Source organism: Carcharhinus amblyrhynchos, chromosome 20, assembly GCF_965287045.1.
Source record: "Carcharhinus amblyrhynchos chromosome 20, sCarAmb.v2.hapA, whole genome shotgun sequence".
NCBI lineage: Eukaryota > Metazoa > Chordata > Chondrichthyes > Carcharhiniformes > Carcharhinidae > Carcharhinus > Carcharhinus amblyrhynchos.
The window spans coordinates 26,688,970-26,711,431 of NC_137343.1; the positions used below are offsets into that span (position 1 = coordinate 26,688,970).

The window sequence follows — 22,462 nt, forward strand, 5'->3', positions numbered from 1 at the left end:
ACTCCTGAAAGGCAGAACTAGAAGCCCACCATTGTTGTGTCTGCCAAGAAATGGGTCATCTTGCTCAACTATGCTCATAGAAAGTGCAAGATATAGCAGAAGAGGCAAGAGGGACTGAAACCTTATTTTAGCATACAGCCAGGCAAAGGTTGGTGCACCTAGGGTCCAGAAGAGGGATGCAAGTGGAACATCAGAACACGGATGTTTTATTGGATTCAGCAGCATGATCATGTCGGCTACCCCAGCAATGGTTTCTCGAGATAAAATTCTCCTGGAAAAGGAAGCCTTACAGCTAACCTGTGTACATGGTGATACCTGGAGTCACCCTGTTGCTTTACTCCAGTTCCACATCCCCAGAGGCTGTTATCAGGTCAAGGGAGTCATTTGAATGTGTGCCATACCGGTGCTGGTAGGCCGAGACTGTCCATCATTCCAGACTATGGGAGCAAGAGGGGTTGTAAATGTGTTTGAGGGGCACAGGATGGTCTCTTCATTACTATTTAAATGGGAAACAGATTCAAAAGGAGTCTGTGCAGAGGGATCTGGGTGTTCTTCTGCATGAGTCTCAGAAAGTGGATATGTAAGTGCAAAATGTTATAAGGAAGGCAAATGGAATCTTGGCATTTACTGCATAGGGTCTGGAGTATTAAAGTGGAGAAGTGTTGTTACAATTGTATAAGGCATTGGTGAGATCACACTTGGAGTATTGTGTTCAGTTCTGGTCACCTACTTTGAGGAAGGGTGTGATGGCACTGGAGGCAGTTCAGGAGAGGTTCACTGGATTGATTCCAGGTTTGAAGGGGCTGTCGTATGAGGAGGTTGAGTGGCATGTGCTTGTACTCGCTGGAGTACAGAAGAATGAGAAGGGGATTTGATTGAAGTATATAAAATACTCAACGGAATTGACAAAGTAAATGTTAACCAAATGTTCCCTTTTCTAGAACAGTTTGACAAGAGATCATTCTTGTAGAGCAAGAGGAGAGAGGTTCAAGACGGAGCTAAGGAAAAGCTACTTTTCACTGACAGTTGTGAATTTAGGGAAATCACTGCCTCAAAGTGCAGTAGATGCAGAATCATGAGAGATAGATAAATATTTGATCAAACACAGAATAAAGGGTCATGGCGAAAAGGCAGGGAAGTGGAGTTAGGATGAGATGGAGATCAACCATGATCATGTATAGTAGGCAGAATGGGCTCAAAGAGCTGAACTGCTTACTCACACTCCTACTTCTATATTCATGGCAAAAGAACTCCTGGAAGCTGAGGCAGGTGGGGAGGATGAAGGAGATGGTCTACCAGTGATTGAATTGCTGGAACTGGAGGCAAGGGATCGGTGGGTGGGTTTGGGATGCCTAGTTAGAGAATCCAACCTTAAACAATCTCAAACAATGATAAGAGAGTACAGGAATGAGATCCAGTATCTGGTGAATTGGTGCGATGACAATAACCTCTCCTTAATGTCAACAAAACAAAGGAGATTGTCATTGACTTCAGGAAGCATACTGGAGAACATACCCCTGTATGTTGTAAGAAGTCTCAACACCAGATTGAAGTCCAACAGGTTTATTCGGTGGCAAAAGCCACTAGCTTTCAGAGCTTCATCAGGTGAATGGGAGTTCTATTCACAAACAGGGCATATAAAGACACAAACTCAATTTATAAAGTAATGGTTGGAATGCGATCCTTTACAGGAAATCATGTCTTAAAAGTACAGACAATGTGAGTAGAGAGAGGGATTAAAGAGATGTGCATTGTCTCCAGCCAGGACAGTTAGTGAGATTTTGCAAGCCCAGGAGACTCGTGGGGGTTACAGATAGTGTGACATGAACCCAAGATCCCGGTTGAGGCAGTCCTTGCGTGCGGAACTTGGCTATCAGTCTCTGCTCAGCAACTCTGCGTTGTCCTGTGACGTGAAGGCCACCTTAGAGAACGCTTAACCAAAGATCAGAGGCCGAATGTCTGTGACCTCTGAAGTATTCCCCACCTTGCCTGGTGATTGTCGAGTGGTGTTCATTCATCCGTTGTCATAGCGTCTGCATGGTCTCCCCAGTGTCCCATGCCTTGGGACATCCTTTCCTGCAGCGTATCAGGTAGACAATGTTGGTCGAGTTGCAAAAGAACGTATCGTGTACCTGGTGGATTGTGCGCTCATGTGAGGTGATGGCATCCGTGTCGATGATCCAACATGTCTTGTAGTGGTTGCTGTGGCAGGGTTGTGTTGTTTCGTAGTCACTGTTCTCCTGAAGGCTGAGTAGCTTGCTGCGGACAATGCACTGTTTGAGGTTGTGTGGGTGTTTGAAGGCAAGTAGTGGGGGTGCAAGGATGTGGTACGGTTCCTGCTCTGCCCAAGATAGCGAGAAAGTACAAAGGTAGTGAATGTAGCCCAATCCATCACACAAACCAGCCTCCCATTAACTCTGTCCACACTTCCCGCTGCCTCGGCAAAGCAGCCAGCATAATTAAGGACCCCACGCACCCCGGCCATTCTCTCTTCCACCTTCTCCCATCGGGAAAAAGATACAAAAGTCTGAGGTCATGTTCCAACTGACTGAAGAATAGCTTCTTCCCTGCTGCCATCTGACTTCTGAGTGAACCTTTCTCTACACTCTAGCTATGACTGTAACTCTACATTCTGTACTCTGTTTCCTTCCCTATGAACGGTATGCTTTGTTTGCATCGTGCACAAGAAATAATACTTTTCACTGTATCCTAATATACATGACAATAATAAATCAAATTAACTGGGCCTGGTTACAAGCACAAATGATTGACAGGGGAACAAAACGAACCTAACACACTTTAACCCTCCCTTTATTTTGCAGGAAAAACCAGCTGCTATATAGTATTGAAAAAGGGGAGAAATTGAGGTGGAGAAGCTATTGGTACCCCAAAACACTAAAAAGTCTCACAACACCAGGTTAAAGTCCAACAGGTTTATTTGGTAGTAAACGCCACTAGCTTTTGGAATACTGTTCCTTCGTCAGGTAAGTGGAGAGTTCTGATCGCAAATAGGGCATATAAAGGCACACACAGTTTACAGAATACTGATTAAAATGCACGTCTTTGCAGCTAATCTGTTATTCAAGTCTTAAAGATGCAGACAACGTGAGTGGAGTATTCTGTAAACTGTGTGTGCCTTTATATGCCCTGTTTGTGATCAGAAGTCTCCACTCACCTGACGAAGGAACGGCGTTCTGAAAGCTAGTGGCATTTACTTTTTAGTGGCATTTGCTGCAGCTGTATAGGGCATTGGTGAGGCCGCAACTGGAGTACTGTGTGCATTTTTGGGCGCCGCACCTGCGCAAAGATATTTTGGCCTTGGAGGGAGTGCAGAGGAGGTTTACTAGGCTGATACCGGAGTTGAGGGGGTTGAGCTATGAGGAGAGGCTGAATAAACTGGGCTTGTACTCGTTAGAGTTTAGAAGAATGAGAGGAGATCTCATTGAGACGTATAAGATGATGAATGGGATGGATAGGATAGAGGTGGAAAGACTCTTCCCGCTCAAAAAAGACAATAGGACTAGGGGGCACAGCCTCAAGATAAAAGGGGGGCGGTTTAGAACGGAGTTGAGGAGGAACTTCTTCACTCAAAGGGTGGTGAATCTCTGGAATTCTCTGCCCGTTGAAGTGGTGGAGGCTACCTCGCTAAATATTTTTAAGACGCGGGTTGATGGGTTTTTGATAGGAGAGGGGATTAAGGGTTATGGGGAGAGGGCGGGAAAGTGGAACTGAGCAGCGACAGATCAGCCATGATCTTATTGAATGGCGGGGCAGGCTCGAAGGGCTGGATGGCCTACTCCTGCTCCTATTTCTTATGTTCTTATGTACCCCTGTCTAACGCTGGCATCTCCACATCATGACCCCAAAACACTGCCAGACCTTGCCCATCATCATTTACTAGGAGGACACCTGAGAGTACAAAAGACTAAAGATGGACTGTTGAACTGGGTTTTACTGCCCAAGAATACAGAGGAGTGTGGAACAATTTTGCAAAACCTGCAGAGAATACCAGACCACTGCTCTGCAGCCGTATTACAGGAGTCCATTCATTCCACTTCTCATAATAGACATTCCCTTTGAACGCATTGGCAGGGCTCCTAATCAAGTAAGCCAAAGGATACCATACACCTTAGTGATAGTTGATTATGCTGTGAGGTATTCTGAAGCCATCCAACTTTGTACTACTAAAGCAAAACAGCACATGAACTTGTCTCTCTTTTCCCCAAGTAGGTCCACCAATGGAGATACTAACCCCATTCATGTCTTGGATCATGACAGAAGTGTTTCATCTCTAGGTGAGGACCTCTGTATATCATCCATAGATGGATGGCCCATTGGAAAGATTTATTAAAACCCTGATAAAGGTGTTAAGAAAAGCCACGGAAAAGGTGGGAGAAATTGTTATTTGCTATACATGAAGTTCCTCAGGCTTCTGTAGATTTCCTGCCAGTTCAGCTTTTGTACTCCAGAAGACTGCAAGGCCTACTGAACATCACTAAAGATACCTGGGAAGAACAGTGGTTCTTGCATGGGCATTGAACATGTGGATCAAATGGGAAAATGGATAAATGCGGTCCTCCCAACAATAAGGGAACTTTTGGAGAAAGCCCACATGGCCCAGACCAAGGCTTATAACAGAAGTACCACACCCCAGAGTTTCAGGTGGCAGATTATGTTCTGGTTCTGACAACAGAGTGTAAGTTCCTCAAGAGGTGGAAGGGATTCTATGAAGTTCTTGAAAAGGTAGATTTGGTTACCCATAAGGTAAGATACCAGATTTCAGAAAACCAGGGCAGATTTAACATATAAATTAACTTAAAGAAAGGAAAGAGGCTTTGCTTGGCTTCATGAACCCTAATCCAGTGGAATAAATCTGTGATATGGAAATACCACTGGGGGGGTTTGACCCTACAGCAGAAATGGTGCCTCAGCCTTCAGCTTTTCCAGTTAGACGTGGTCCATTGCCCAAGCACAAAGCAAGACAATGACTATGCCCTCTCAAGGATGCATGTGATGTTTGCTCCACCTTCCCCTGCGTGCATGCTTCAGCCCAAGAGGGTATGTGATGTCACAAGGGGGTGCAGGAGAGGTGGCATTTTCAATACTTCTCCATTTTCTAGATCATGTCTGTCCCCTAGTTAATGTGGCTGCTGAGTATAACCAGGCCTTGCACGAGATGGCTCCTGGCAATCCCAGAAGGAACTGGCAACCTTCAATAGCATCTATGTCAAGATGAGATTCAGCTGCAAACTAGTCTAAGCAGACCATCAGACAATAATAAAGGTGGACACCGTGGGGTGAAAATGAGAGAGGGGCATTTGATTCCTGTATGAATTACTTGCTGTGATTTGTGGGTTACGATGAAAACCTGCCTCGGAAACTTGAGACCTTTTTCTGTTTATACAATAATGAATTTGGCTATGTGCCTTCACATGTGCTTTTCAGTCAATAAGTTGGTTATTGATTTGACTGTGTGTCACTAAACCCCATCTATATCATCACCCAATCCCAACATTCACACTTCCCAGCTATCAAGAATTGAAACCTTGATGGCCCTAGCCATTCACAGTTCAATAGTGCCAAGGCAAATGTTATCAGCACAACTGGTGCCTCACAGGGAAACAACGTTACCATCTGAGTCAACTGATGCAAAGTGAATGTGGTGGTTGTGGGTGCTGGAGTTGGGAGGGGTAGAAAATGTGTGAAGCTGTAATTTTAAATGTTATTTGAAACTGTTTCAATTTCTTCAAAATTTTGTATTCTCCCATTTATAGGGCTACAGAAAACAGTAATGAATAGCACAGATGTAGCACACCAGAGGCTTATCATAATCTGACAAAATTTATGCTAACACAATAGATATCCATCTATCTGAATACATTACTGCTGTCTTTAACAATCCTTCAATCATGAATCAAGCCCTAGTATTATTCTCAGTTTACTGCAGATTGGATTTTCTGCTGAACTACTGACTATGCACAAGATTTTGTTATCACAAAACAAAAGTCAAAACTATACAGTCCATTGAATTCTTTGGCATGACATTGTACCCACTGTCTGAAGTACAAATACAATTAATGCTATATAATAGAACATAAGTCAATCTTTCATTTTGAAAAATACTTAATAAGGAAATTGTTTTACATTGGCAAACATATCAGGCGTAGGCCTCATTGCTTTTTTTTTGTCCGACTGTCAACAATATTCCCCAGGATAAATTTCTATTAATATTTAATACAATGTTGCTAAGGTGAACTGGTCACTTTGATCCTGCAAGTTACCAAAGTTCCACACATTGTATAAAATACTTTGAAGAAAACAGACAAACAGCATACTGCAGGATTGACTCGTGTTTGATATATTCCCAGGCTCCAGTTTGCAGAGGGACTGTGGCTGAGGGACAGGGAGGGGAGAAGAGAAAGATCTTGGATGGTTTCATCCATCAGCGTAAGTGCATCAGGCAGAACTGACGGATTAAAGCATGCAGTAAGCTGGGAGCATCCCATTATAAGCCTTCGGACTGCGAAAGGATGGGAGAGATGGTAGTCCCTATTCTACACATGACCAAAGGCTGTTCTGTAACTGTGTTGGCTGTGAAGATTATCCTGGTTGGTTTGAGCTGCATTTCAAATTCCACTCTCCAATCAGGCTATTTTCAGGCTGAAATATTTATCTTTCTTTTGGATTGTTTTGTTTTGCGATATCCTGGTGCTCAGCATATATTCATCACTGATCAAACAAGTCGATAAGCTGAATAGCAGGCATCAGTCCCCCACAGATCATCACTTAGAATCAAACAATGACAATCTAGGAGGTCATGATGTGGAGGTGCCGGCATTGGACTGGGGTAAACACAGTAAGAAGTCTCACAACACCAGGTTAAAGTCCAACAGGTTTATTTGATAGCAAACGTCACTAGCTTTCGGAGTGCTGCTCCTTCGTCAGGTGATGAGGCAGAACAGCAGCAGAAGAGATAAGAAAAGAAAGCCCTATTTGCCCCATCTGTTCAAAGATCTGTGGATCAAGGATTGGTCTGTTCTGCCACAAGGGCTGTAGTGGAAACTTGACACTCCGAGTAGGTGTGATCCTCGAATTGAGGAATAGCTGAAGACAACTTGTTCCTTTAAATGTCATGGGATTCAAAGACTTATGAACACTTCAGTGCACAAGTAAATAAAAATTGCACAATTAGAAACTCAGACCAAAGAAATCTTTTAAGGGATTTCTGAAGCCATGATGGAGGCAGAAGTGCATTGAACTGTTGCTATTTTTTAGATTTCTCTGCAATAGTAAGAACACTGGCAATAATGAACATTTCCAAAAACAAATGTGCACTGCGCAACAGAAATTAGAAGACAAGCTTTTTTTCACATAAACAAATTTTAAACTGAGTATTTAAAATTCCTGCAAGCTGGAATTCGTTCAATGAAATATATTCATTGAATATATTTAAGTCACGGGTAGATAATTTTCTGACAGACAAGGGAATTAAGGGTTATTGGGAGAAAGCGGGAAAGTGGAACTGATCAACTTCAGATCAGCCATGATCTTACTGAATGACGGGGTAGGCTCGAAGGGCTAGATGGCCTACTCCTGCTCCTGTTTCTTATGTTCTTATGGAACTATTTCCAAAACAACCTGCCTCAGCCTGTCCAACCCCCACCCGGATTCTATTCACCAGCCATTAGCACAAGTACGTCGTGGTGGTTAGTTTCCTTTGATTTACTCATCTGAGAGTGCTATCCAACCTTCCCGAAACACCTTCCCACATAACCATGCTGAGGCTGGGGACCTGAAGCTTCCTCTTTGCAGACTCAGGTTTGCCAATTCGAATTATAATTGGCATTGTGAGACCCAGTGCAAACATACATTGTCTTTTATTTGGGTAGACCAAAAAGAGAAGCAGTGGATGATGGATTTTTTCTTTATTCTCTCATGGGATGTGAGCATCACTGGCAAGGCCAGCATTTGTTGTCCATCCCTAACTGTCTGTACTATAAACATTGATCATGAATTAGCGTTCTAATCCAACCAACGCAAGCTACATATTTCAATGACAAGAAATTAGCTCCAAAAGAATCTTGCTAGGCCACTGCAGAGGTAATTAAGAGTCAACCACTTTGTTTTCGATCTAGAGTCGCATGTAAGCCAGATTGGGTAAGGATGTTAAATTTCTTTTCCTAAAATTATCAGTAAAACAGATGAGTCCTTTTTTACAACAACTGATGGTCACCATTACTGAAGTTAGTTTTCAGTTCCAGGTTTATTCATTGAACTAAAGATCCATCTGTGAGAAGGCAGCAAGCTGTACATCAGTTCATTGGTGGGGACACAATTTCCAGTAAAAGACCCGATAAAGTGGCAGTTGTATTGAAACAGAGACCATTTGCAGACAGTCCTCGGACTTATGCCACAACTGGTTCTTGAAAACCACAATCAAGCCAAAACATCGTATGTCAAAACCAATTTTCCCGCAAGAACATTATAAATCAACAATTGATTTCTGAACCAAGGACTGAAAACCTATTCTCATCAAAAAACCCAGAATTTTGTATTTAATTAAGTATACCAGTAATAAATTATTATAAAATATAAATTTTAGAAAAAGTTTGAAGATGCACCAAGTAAAAATACGTCGGAACAGCAATTTAGCTAGGAAGATGGGTGGTGTAGAATATCAGTGCACACTTATGAATGTTGAACTTGTTCGCTGGCGCAATGTTGCCAAGTCAAACCCAACACTGTAAAGCGCAAACGGGACGTTGATTTGTAAATTTAAGTGCAAACAGCATAAAGCCAAGCACTGTCTGTACTATAAACATTGAGCGTGAATTAGAGTTTCAACCAAAGCAAGCTATATATTTTAGCGACAAGAAATTAGCATCAAAAGAATCTAAAAAATAGAGGAGTTAATGGTTTAATTCTGCAGCTACTTTTTTTTTTAAAACAATATTATTTCCCTTGATGCTTCTTCCTAACCATTCTCCCCTTCCCTTTTGAAAATTTTCACTCCTTGTGGGATATAGCTCCATGTATTGGATATGCTTTGATGCCATGGGTGCATTTAAAGTTTGGAAGCTTTTCTAACTGAAAGGCAGAAAGAGATCACAGCAATGCCCAATCCTACCCTCCCCCAATGTGTATGCATGAATTTTAATCAAGGATAACTAAAGAGTGAAATCCTTGGGAGCTATGGCAAGGCTAGTGCTCCAGTTTCACAATAACTGCTTGTTGAGCTAACATTGACGTTCAGTGGTCAGAAAAACTCACTTCAGAAAACCGTCACTTAAGAAATTGTGGCAAACAGGATGCAATATCGCAGTCACTAAGATTGATGTGATGCGCTCAGCCAATTTGTTGCACTTTCAACACAAAGCAATCAGGCAGCTAAAAGAAATTCCAGAAACAAGTCCATCAGTTTCTCCACTGAGTAACTGAGACATTAGGCCTAGGAGATCCCAAGAATAAACATGAATTTGTTTCACGTTTTCTATATGGGCTGCTGATTTAATGCTGAGATGATAATGCTGTTTTTATTATTGTGAGAATAAAAAATTTACAGAATGTCCTGCAGTATTTGTTAAAATAAGCAAGAATAAATGTTCACCAGCATGCCTCACATTGTGCAGCATTTTGGATTTCTAGAACACATTTCAAGCTTTGAATATTTTGTAATAGTAGATATTGGTTCAGTGGTAAAAACAAACCACAAACACTTCACACTTGTTTTTTATTGTGACAATTTAGGCTTTGTCAAACAATTTTGGAATTCCTCTGTACCATATTAATTATTTGCATACTATGTCATGATTGTCTTTAAGAAATATATTTCTGAATCATGTTCTCAGCTGTTATACGCACACAGAGCTGCATGCTTAGATATCCTTTTATTGCTGATTAGTTTTTTTTTAAATTTTCACTCTGGGCCCAATGCAATGTCCTGGAGTATTACGACCCTTTTGAATTGTTTTTTGACGGGGGTGGGGGGGGGGGGGGGTTGTGTGTGTGTCTGTGTGTGTGTGTGTGTGTGTGTGTGTGTGTGTGTCTGTGTGTGTGGTGGAAGGGGAAGAGAGAAGAGAGAAAGGGGAGATGATTGACACGTCAGTGACAAGATTTCTTTTATTTTCAGTGTTTGGCTGCTGGCTGCTTTTTAGTTAGAAGGTGTGTGAACTTCTGGCTAAAGGCAGTGCGGTTGTCTCGCTCCCTGTTGTTAGAAATTCTGCTATGTTGAAAGCAGTTTTTCTTGTCTTCCAGGAGTGAAAATTCTAATGCAAGTGGTTTACTGGCTAATAGCTAGAGGCCAGTAGTGACACTATTTTTAGCTCGAGGTGCTGGGATTTCCAGAATGGAGAAGCTAAAGTTTCAATTCTTTATCCAAGGACTAATTCATAGCAAGTATTGCTGTGCTGTAAAACCACATCAGCATTCTTCTTTTCTGTGCTAAACCTGGGACACACACATATATATGTTTATAAGAAGGTTTGTTGTATTGGAACAGTGCATTTAGTTTTTAAGATTTACACAATATCATGGTGGTCTTTTTCTTGTTTGCAATTGTTAAAAGTCATTGCTAATTTTCTATGTGTTAACTGTATCCTTAAATGAACTATGTCTGATAAAAGCTCAGTAAAAAGTCTGACAACACCAGGTTTAAGTCCAACCGATTTATTTGATAGTACACTCACTAGCTTTCGGGGTTAGTCCCTTGACGAAGGGACTAACCCTGAAAGCTAGTGAGTGTACTATCAAATAAATCGGTTGGACTTAAACCTGGTGTCGTCAGACTTTTTACTGTGTTTACCCCAGTCCAACGCTGGCATATCCACATCATGATAAAAGCTCCTGAGCGGGTCATTTGAATCATACCTGAAATGAAACATCTCATGCTTACCCTAGCCAAAAGTGCAAAATGTATGGTCTAGGTTGACTTCATGAAATACCGTGGAGTTTCTGACCTGGATTATAATACAGCTAGTGAAAAGGTATTGTTGAAATACAATACAAATGTAGAATGCACTGCAGTCCCCACTGTAATAACGGCGGCACAGTAGCACAGTAGTTAGCACTGCTCCTGGGACCTGGGTTTGATTCCCGGATTGGGTCATTGTGTGGAGTTTGCGCATTCTCCTCGTGTCTGTGTGGGTTTCCTCCAGGTGCTCCAGTTTCCTCCCACAGTCCAAAGATGTGCGGGTTAGGTTGACTGACCATGCTAAATTGCCCCTTAGTGTCCCGAGATGCATAGGTTAGAGGGATTGGCAGGTAAATGTGTAGGGATACTGGGGTAGGGCCTGGGTGGGATTGTGATTCGTGCAGACTCGATGGGCCAGATGGCCTCTTTCTGCACTGTAGGGTTTCTATGATTCTATGCAGGTCCAAATAACTATCTGTGGGAGATGGCTGTAGTTTGAGCCTATGACTCAGATCTGTTGGGCTGGAATCCAAACTGCAGACATTGCAGACCATTTGTAAGGAGAGTTATTGGGATAGATTATTCCAGGAGGCAGTTACACTAATACGTTAAGCAGAACTTTAAATTCGGTCAACAAGTCAGGCAAGTATGAGGATCCAGTGTGTATTGATGGAGGAGGAGAGAACTGCAGGGTGCATGAGTAAATTGACTATAGCACCGTGGGGCAAGATGCCATTCAACTAGGGTTGGCAAAAAGGAACGCGATAGTGATAGGGGGATAGGATATAGAACTGTTTACTGCAGCTGTAACCATTTGTGCTTTTAGCCTATTTCCAAGTTTAAGAACGTTTCCTCGTGTTAGAGACAAACCTGGAGTGGAAAGATCTCGTTGTCATGGTTCATGTAGGAACCAAAGACATAGGTAGAATTAAGAATGATGTACTGCTGAGAAGTTGAGGGGTAGGGGTCCAAATTAATATGTAGAGCTGGATTGTTACTGAACCACATGCCAACTGGCATAGGACCAAGCAGACTAGAGAACTAAACATGTAGCTCAAAGATGGTGTGGGAAGATGTTTTGATCCCTTGTGCACTGGCACAAGGACGCAGGAAAGAAGCAGCTTATTCCCTTAATGGATTCCACTAAAGTGGGTTGAGATCAGTGTCCTGGTAAATGGTATTAGAATTGTGGCTAGGTCTTCAAAGTAAAAAGGTGAGAGGAGATAATATTGTTGAGAAAAGTTGGAGCTAGAAAGCGGTGTTGTGATCTGCATAAAGGCAAGCTAGAACAGGTGGTGACAGAGTTTGATGGTAACTATGCATCAGCCAATAAAGTCTATGTAAATAATAGTGAAAAGAATAAAACTAAAGAATTTTTATTTGTTTGTAAAAAGCATTCACAATAAGATTGAGGAACTAGTGGCACAAAAGAAGAAAAAGAAGAGAAATAAGAGCATAAGAACATAAGAAAAAGGAGTAGGCCATCTAGCCCTTCGAGCCTGCCCCGCCATTCAATAAGATCATGGCTGATCTGTCATGGCTCAGTTCCACATTCCCGCCCTCTCCCCATAACCCTTAATCCCCTCGCTTATCAAAAACCCATCAACCCGCGTCTTAAAAATATTTAGCGAGGTAGCCTCCACCACTTCAACGGGCAGAAAATTCCATAGATTCACCACCCTTTGAGTGAAGAAGTTCCTCCTCAACTCCGTTCTAAACCGCGCCCCCCCCCCCCCCTTTATCTTGAGGCTGTGCCCCCTAGTCCTACTATCCTTTCTGAGCAGGAAGAGTCTCTCCACCTCTATCCTATCCATCCCATTCATCATCTTATATGTCTCAATGAGATCTCCCTTCATTCTTCTAAACTCTAACAAGTACAAGCCTAATTTATTCAGCCTCTCCTCATAGCTCAACCCCTCAACTCCAGCATCAGCCTAGTAAACCTCCTCTGCACTCCCTCCAAGGCCAAAATATCCTTGCGTAAGTACAGCGCCCAAAACTGCACACAGTACTCCAGCTGCGGCCTCACCAATGCCCTATACAGCCGCAGCAAGACCTCCCTACTTTTATATTCAATCCCCCTCGCTATGAAGGCCAGCATCCCATTCGCCTTCCTGAACACCTGCCGCACCTGCAAGCTGGGTTTTTGCGACTCATGCACAAGGACCCCGAGGTCCCTCTGCACTGTCGCCTGCTGCAGTTTTTCGCCACTTAATAGTCCTTCCTACCATTATTCCTACCAAAGTGGACCACCTCACACTTGCCAACATTAAATTCCATTTGCCATTTCCTGGCCCATTCGCCCAGCCTAACTAGATCCTTCTGCAGACTCTCCACACCCTCCGCACAATTTGCCGTTCCCCCAATCTTGGTGTCATCAGCAAATTTCGACACCCTGCACTCGGTTCCCTCCTCCAGATCATCTATATAAATGGTAAATAGCTGAGGCCCCAGCACCGACCCCTGGGGCACTCCACTAGTCACCATCCGCCAATCCGAATAGCACCCATTGACCCCCACTCTCTGCCTCCTATTGACAACCAATCCTCTATCCACGCTAACACCCTACCCCCAACTCCATGTCCCCTGACCTTCTGCAATAACCTCTTGTGAGGTACCTTGTCAAACGCCTTCTGAAAATCAAGAAAGACCACATCCACCGGCTCTCCTCTATCCACCGCCCTAGACACATCCTCATAGAACTCCAGTAAATTTGTCAGACACGACTTCCCTTTAACAAAGCCGTGCTGCGTCTGCTCCATCAAGCACTTTCTCTCAAGATGCCTTGCTATTTCCTCCTTGATGACAGATTCTAACATTTTACCTACAACCGACGTTAAACTAACCGGCCTATAATTCCCTGCCTTTTGCCTGGCACCCTTCTTAAACAATGGCGTAACATTAGCCGTTTTCCAATCTTCCGGCACTTCCCCGGAATCCAGCGACGTCTGGAAAATAACCACCAAGGCATCCACTATCACCTCCGCCATTTCTTTCAGAACCCTCGGATGCATTCCATCCGGTCCTGGCGACTTGTCCACAATCAGCCCCTCCAGTCTGTCGAGCACCGCCTCTCTAGTAACAGTAATGTCATTAAGACCCTCCAGTCCTACCACTTTTCCATCTCCAACACCTGGATGGTTTAGATCTAATAGCCATTACAAAGACTTGTTTACAGGGTGACCAAGATTTGAAAATATACCAAGTACATAGTATTTCAAAAACAGAGAACAAGTAGGAGTGGTAACCCTGATAAGAAAGGATAACATAAGGGCGGTAGTGAGAAAGGATCTGACAGTGTGGAAGCAGCATCAGTACAGATGGAGATTAGGAATAACGTTGTCAGAAATCACAGGTGGAAATGGTTTATAGCAATACCTTTGAATAGTGTACTAAACAAGAAATAACTGGAGCGTGTAACAAAGGCTATGCAGCAGACTTTAATCTTCATATAGGCTGGATTAATCAAATTGGCAAAGGTGATCTGGAGGATAAGTTGTAGAGTGTTTTTGTGACAGTTACCAGAGGCAACACGTTGTGAACTAACTTGAGTCAATGGTATTTTAGATCTGGCATTGCGCAATGAGGTAGGATTAATTAGTCTCAGTAAAAAATCTGGCTGAAAAATGGTTGATAATACAACTGAACTAATATTAAATTTGAAAGTGACAAACAAGAATTTTAATTGTTGAAAAAAACATATTATCAAAGCCTTACATCTGGCACTCATCAAAATAGCTTGCAATCATTTTTCAGGCATAATGGGGGAACAACAATTTGCATTCATGACAAAAAAATGATTGGTTGGCAAGTGGACTGATTGTGGAGATGTTGCCATGGAGAATGCAGCACAGAATAGTTAAATGCCCAGCTTTGTTGAAATTCAAACCAAGCTGGTTGATTGACTGATTTTTGCATTGGGGACCAAATGAAGGAACAATTGTTCCTTAAACTTCTGTTTAGTTGAAAAAGTGTGGATATGTTCCTTTTGATATCTAACCTCCTATCCCTCACATACTTCCAACACAGATGATATGTTTGCATTTCTGAACCTGCAGCTGCATGCAAGAAGTTCCTTACACACCTTAGTGGGTTTGATCCTGCATTCAAATTCACCTTTGAAAGACAGCATTCAACTATTTCCTTTCCTCAACCTGCTAGTTGGGAAATCTGCCAATGGGTTCTGTACTATTGTCTAATGCAAACCTGTCTTCATTAGTCAATATACAATTTGGGGTTTGTATAGTTCCACATGCTGCAAGATTGGCCTTTTCTGCAATCTCATGAATAGGATCTGAAGCCATTTGTTCACCATGCAAGCTTGATGCTGAAATAGGACACAAAGTAATTCTGTGGAATAATGAACACCCCGATTCGGTCATTGCTCACTGTATATTGCACAAACTCATGAATGGGCCTAAGGCTGTCATTTTCGGTCCTGAAAAGCACTCAGACTACCTCAGATTATGCTGAAGATAAGGTGTCTCAAAAATCTGAACAAGTGAAGCTAGTTGTTTTACACTGTTACTATGCAATAGCAACAAGTGTCACATTCCACAAACAGGACGCTGACGTCAAGGCAAAAAGATGTTCACACAAATAAATAACGTAGCATACAAATTTCAGTGCTACTGTAATGCTAGGTATGTTGACCTTATAACCCAACAATTAGCAGATCATATTAAATAATGTATCCCTTTGCTGTTTGTAACAGGCAAAGTACATACCAAATCCAACGAGCCCGTGCTTGCAAAATTTGAAACAATGTCCAACATTAGATGAGATTCTACAATTGGACAACACTTGCTAAACAATCCTGAACTTGCTAACTCTGCAATTCAGTAAAGGAAGGAGAGAGAAAACAGGGAATTACAGGCCAGTTAGCCTGACATCAGACACTGGGAAAATACTGGAATCTATTATTAAGGAAGCCTGAAGAATGCACTTATAAAATCAAAAAATGATCAAAGTCAATATGGTTTTAGGAAAGAGAAATCCTGTTTCACAAATTTCTTAGAGTCTTTTTGAGGATGTAACTGGTAGGGTAAATAAAGAGAAACCAGTAGATGTAGTGTACTTGGATTTCCAGAAGGCATTTGATAAAATGCCACACAAAAGGTTAATGCACAAACTAAGGATTTGTGAAGTTGAGGGTAATATAGTAGCATTGATAGAGAATTGGTTAACGGACAGGAAGTAGTACAGATTAAGGCTAAAGAGGCCACTTTCAAGTTGGAAGGCTTGTAACTACTGGAGTGGCATAAGGATCATTGCTGTTTACAATTATATTAATGACTCACACGAAAGACAAAACAATACATCCAAGTTAGCTGATGGTGCAAAACTACATGGGAATGTAAGCTGTGGGGAGCACACAGAGATATATGCAAGTTGAATGAATGGTCAATAAGGTAGGAGGATACTGTAGGGAATTATGAAATTTTTCATTTTAGCATTCAGAATAAAAAACAAAAATATTTTTTAAAAGGTATGGAACTTGTAAATGTTGATGTCCAGAGACACTTGGGTGCTTTCAAGGAACACAGTTAGCTTGCAGGTAGAGTAAGCAATTAGGAAGACAAATAGTATGTTCACATTTATTGTAAGGGGATTGGAGTACAAGAATAATTCTTGCTTGGCTGAGACCACACATGGAGAATTTATGTACAACTTTGGTTTCCAAATTTATGGAAGGATATATTTCTATTGGAGGTGGTGCAGAAATATTCACTAGATTGGACGTTAGGGTGAGAGGAATTGCCTGACGATGAGGTTGAGTAAATTGGGCCTTTATGAGTTTAGAAGAATGAGAAGTGATCTCGTTGAAACAGTTAGGATTGTGTAATGGTCTATTAGGATACATACTGAGATGTTATTTCCTCTGGCTGGGGAATTGAACATTTTCAAGAGAATGGGCTTATCATTCAGAATGGAAATTAAGAGAAATTTCTTCACTCTAAAGGTTGTGGACCTTTGTGTTGTAGACCTTTGGGTTGTGGATGTTCCATCATTGATTTTTTTTTAAAATTACTCTGCTCTTAAAGTTACAAAACCAATACCCAGAGTGGACCAGACAAATCCAAATCTATCTCCTTGCTTGCTCCAAAAAGAAAATTCAAATTGACTCCAATCCATGGCTCTCAAAAGAGAGACAAACAAGATCCAAGCTGACAAGATAAGGCATTGCACCCCATCTTGGGCATGATCCCACACTTGACTTTAACCAAAAGGCCGAGAAGCAAAGGCTCAGTGAGATAGATTCATGACCACTCAGCGAATCACAGGATTATGGTGGGCAGATGGGAAAGCTAAAGTAATGATCAACCATGATTCCCCTGAATGGCAGAGAAGGCTCCGGAGCACATACAGTCTACTCCTGCTCCATATTTCTTATGTTTTTATAATTGCCAATTTAACTTTCCAGTACCTTTCAGACCAAGGTTTTACATTGAAATAAAGGGTGAATCTTTAATTCAGTTTAACTACAGTATTTGAAATTACAGCATATTTTTATTTTCTTTACTGCCACTTGAACTGAAACAATTTCTCAAATCACTGACAATATCTATGATATCAATAATAAAATATACTGGAGAAGCACTTTTGTCTAAAACCAAATTTAACATGAGTGTTATTTTAATGAATTTGAATAAAATCACAATTATTCCATGTAAAATCAGCACACGAGAGCTATTCTGATAGATTCATTCATAAAGGACAGTATACCTACTTGCAAGTCTGTAATCGACACTCTATGAGACTCCACTGTTGGTCGACGAGGCAACCGGGGGGAAGAATGTGGAGATGTAATTGGAGAATATGGCAAAGAAGGATAAATATAACGTCCATTAATGACTGAGCCGCTGGAAGATGACTGAGTTAAATTGGATCTTTCTTGAAGAGATAGCTTCCGACTGGACATACTTAGCTTGACTCTAGGTTGTCGAGTATCTTCTGATTGAGCTCTTTCCAATCGTCCCAAAGTTTTATCACAGGATGACCTGACCACTTCAATACTCTCTTGCATAGGTTCATCTTCCAGCATTTCTTCTCCATTTTGTTCAAGTTCACTATCAGTAGTACTCTGGTCATATTCAGTCACAATAATGAGAGACTCCATGCCTAAGTCAATGGTCAAGGATGACAGACTACAACTAATATCTAGCTGCTCCTCATTGTCGTTGCCACATTGATTGTCCTTGCTTGCAGTCCTCTTGGTAGCAGATCTGCTTGAGACACATGATGACATGGTGCTTCACCTTGCTTTATCCACATGGATAGGTCATGTGACCTTGAGCTTCCTGTAGAAATAATATAAACTGGTTAAGAAAAACATTTTAGACACACCAGGTTTTAGATGAACAATCCAATGGGAACAGACTACTACTAGTAAAGGCTTAAACATTCTCCAACTTAAATACATCACAGTTATAAAAATGTTATATTCAATTTCAACAAACTTAAATCATATATTAACAACAAAATAGAGGCTGACACTGGGAACCACTAAAAACATTTGATACAGTAAGATAAGCTCAAAATGGAACAAAAGATTGTTGACACAGTCTTCTATATCAAGGTTTTTGGGGTCAGACAGAGGGAGGACAGGTCCCCTTCACGCTCTGCCTCTTTTCTTTCGGGCCAGGTCTAACCCTTGTTGCCCCGTGATGCCTTGCCCTTAAATTGTGACTTGCTGTCTTCTTGTCTCCTGAGCCTTTTCCGTTTTTTAATATTTTAGCCCTGTTTGGGCCCTTGGAGAAAAAGGGTTGTGGGTGTGTGGGTTCTGCAATATTTTTGGTGGTTGGGGAGAGATGGTTGTTGAGTTGGTTTGCGTTAGCGGGAGGGCGCTGTTACATTGGGGGTTTTTCTGTTTCTGGGAGTTGAGTGGACGTCAAGGTGGTATACCTTGGAGAGTTTCTTTTTAGGTTTCCTGGCTGAGGAGGTTGTGTGCACGCTTGTTGCTGAGTCAGTCTCTGATTTTTTCAGTGGAGGCGGTAGTGGGAGGTCGCGGGGTTAAGTAAGCGGGTGGGCTACTGGGGTGAGGTCAGGTGATCGGGGGGAAATCTCCTTTGGGTTTCTGATCAGGATGTTAATGGATAGGTAGTGGGTTGAAGGGTGGTTTGTTGTCTTCCCGTGTCTTGGCTCTTTTGCCTCTCATATGTGTCTATTAGGGTGCAGGGGAGAGGGGTCTACTACAGCTGGTTTGAAGATCAACGAATAGTTCACAATTATAATCAAGCCACTGAGGGATAGTCGAGAAAAGCTTACAAAGGATTCATGAAGTGTAACAGAGATATTCAATATTGAACACTGCAGTGAAACAGGGAATGCTCTCTCCAGGCACTAGTCTGGACAAAATTTATGGAGATACTGGATGCCCAAAACTGAGGATTTCCCCTTCACAACCTCCCTAGTTGAGTCCAAAGGAGTGCAATGCGCAACGTTTGGCACTGGCTTGGTTGCAGGGGTTACTGGAAATGTGACATGTTTAGATAGTAGTTTTGACCTTGCAGAGGTTTACTCCCTTAACCTTGTACCCTCCTGAGACTCCAAGGCAGTGGAGCCATTCACCCAAAGCTAGGAGTTGGTTCATGAGTGCCAAGGTGTGTCCACATGCAAGTGGGCCTGCACACTGCATGTCGGGGGACCAAACGCCTCAGATTCTGAAGCTGTAAACATGCCAGTTCTCATTTTAACATAAGATGTAGGAATTTGGAGCATTCAGCCCTTCAATCAGATTATGGCTGGTCTCAAGCCCACCTCCCCCCTTTTCCCCTTATCACTTTAACCTTCTAATGAAAAATATAGCTATATCGTTCTTGAAACCATTTAGTAATTCAGACTTCATTGCGCTACGGGACAGCGAGTTTCACAAATTCACTACCCTCTGAGAGTAGTCCCTCCTCACCTCAATGTTAAATCTACCACTTCTCAAGCTATACTTGTGGCCTCTTGTTCTAGATTTCCCCATCCCATTTGGTCAACGCTTACTTTATCAATCCTTTTAGTACTTTATACATCTCGATCAGATCCCTCCTCATCCTTCTAAATTCAAGTCAGTATAAGCCCAAACAGTTTAATCTCTCCTCATAGGAGCACTTTCATCCCTGAAAGCTGGGCCGGCACAGTGGTTAGTACTGCTGCCTCACAGCACTAGGGATCCGGGTTCAATCCCAGCTTCAGGTGGAGATTGTATGCTCTCCCGTGTCTGCATGAGTTTCTTCTGGGTGCTCCGGTTTCCTCCCACAGTCCAAAGATGTGCAGATTAGGTTGACTGGTCATGCTGAATTGCTTAGTATTAGGACTCGCAGGATAAATACGACGGATTACAGGAGTAGGGCCTGGGTGGGATTGTTGTCGATGCAGGCTCGATGGGTTGAGTGGCTTCCTTCTACACTATAGGGATTCTATGAATTAAAATCGATCAGCTGAACTGCCTCCAATGCCACCACATCCTTCCTCAAATAAGGAGACCAAAACTAGACACAATACTCCAGATGTGGTCTCACCAACACCCTAAACAATTGAAACAACACTTCTCTACTTTTATACTCCAGTCCTTTAGCAATAAATGCTAACATTCTATTTGCCTTTTTTTATTACATGCTGCACCTACATACCAACTTTCTGCGATTCACGAACAAAGACACCCAGATCCCTCTGCTCAGATGCATTTTGGATCTGCTTTTCATTTTGATAATTTGCCTACTTTTTTGGGCAAAATGGATAACCTCACACTTATCCACATTAAACCCTATCTGCCAAATTTTGGCCCATTCTCCTAGCCTATTTATATCTAAGTGTAAAATCTTTATCTTCTCTTCACTGCCTGTTTTAGCACCATCCACAAATTCTGTGTTGTACTCTGTCCTGCTTGTCGATCATTTATGTAGATTGTAAACAGTCGCGGTCCGAGGACTGACCCCTGCAGCATTTTGCTAATTACAGTTCGAGAAGGCACAGTTGAGGATTTGCCATTTGAAAGGCTGTGTATTGACTGGGAGAGACTTACATATTCGGATCTCTTTTTCCCATTGCTGCTCGCCAGTGCGTTGAAAATGAGAACTAAACTAGGATAAGAGAGGCAGTCGGGGACTTCAACTCCTAACAGACCTAACTTTTATGCATGTGCAGACCAGGAGCGAACTGCACATGCGCAGCTCTTCATTTTTAATTTCTTTGGGCACAGCACCCTTCTGCATAGAGGACAACAGTGTGAAAAGCCATATCATGTGATCAGGAGCAGCACACTATTGGAGATCAGTGTCCAACATATCTGGGAATCAAGGAGAACCCAACCCTGGGAGACAAAACTGAAACCCTGCAGTAACGGCAAAATACTGCAGTTGCTGGAATCTGAAACAAAAACAGAAAATGCTGGAGAAACTCAGCAGATCTGACAGCATCTGTGGAGAGAGAACAGAGCACCCTGCGAGATAGGCTGTCATTGATGCCATCTAAGTTGAAGCAAATTTTGGAGCGAATTACCAGGTTAGGCCTTCAAAGGTGAGGACTGGAAACCCCCAGGAGAGAAAGAGAGTTTCATTGAGATTGACTGATTCAGTGTTTAATGATGTCTGGATGGATTGCTGGAAAATCCATGGATTCTGTTTTGGTCACATCTGTCATTTATTGTGTATGTGGTGTGTTTGATCAGAGTCTGCTTGTTAATTCGCACATATCTTTTTTTTTAATTCATTTGCAGGTCACGGGCATCGCTGGCTGGCCAGCATTTATTGTCTGTCCCTAATTGCCCAAGGGCAATTCAGAGTCAACTACACTGCTGTGGAAGAGGAGTCATATGTAGGCCAGACCAGGTAAGGATAGCAGATTTCCTTCCCTTAAGGACATTTGTGAACCAGATGGGTTTTAATATTGTTTCATATTACCCACCACATATTATCCCAGAGTACAAGATAAATGTTGTAAATTGTTTTAACTTTCTGATCTTGTATAGTAAAGTTTATTTTTGTTTGTTCAAAACCCATGGAATTGCACAGCTATATTATCTTGGCAAGCGTCTAGAATTGCAAACTTTGTCTGCTTTATACAAATGTTATTAAACCCCAGCTGGTTCTTACCATAAACACAGATGCCTGGTCAAGGATCCCAACATAAATTGGGGTCTTGTCTGAAATCTTGAATCCTCAGACAAACACAAGTGCTGGTATTTGCTGAGTTTAGAGTTGATCTGATTTTCACAGTGAATTTTACTATATGATAAAGGATCACAAAGAAAGAGGCGCAGAAAGGTTTAGGAAAGGAATTCCAAAGCTCAAGGCCTCAGCATTTAAGGCTAATAATGGAGGGATTAAAATTGGGTTGCACAGAAGACTGGAACTGAAGGAGTACAGATATCTCTGAAGTTGCAGGGGGTTACAGAGATATGTAAATACAAAGTCATATAGCAATTTGAAGACAAGGATGAGAATTTTAAAGTTCAGGCAGTACTAAACCATGAACAAATGTAGATTAGCAAGCATGGAGATGAGGAGGGTTGATGAGACTTGGTGCAAGTTATGATATGGATAGTGTGGGGGAGGGGGGGTTGCA

The 22,462-nt window shown here is 42.1% G+C and overlaps 1 protein-coding gene across 3 annotated transcripts in view; it reads right to left on the reverse strand.

The window, feature by feature from the left end:
• Positions 1 to 22,462, reverse strand: part of LOC145355857 (calcium/calmodulin-dependent protein kinase kinase 2-like) — a 103,447-nt gene that overhangs the window by 75,573 nt on the left and 5,412 nt on the right. For all 3 annotated transcript variants that reach the window (XM_080208289.1, XM_080208288.1, XM_080208287.1), the window contains exon 2: positions 17,640 to 18,210. In XM_080208289.1, the coding sequence (XP_080064415.1) occupies positions 17,640 to 18,158 (519 nt within the window). In that variant the 5' untranslated portion in view covers positions 18,159 to 18,210. The remainder of the gene's footprint in view (positions 1 to 17,639; positions 18,211 to 22,462) is intronic.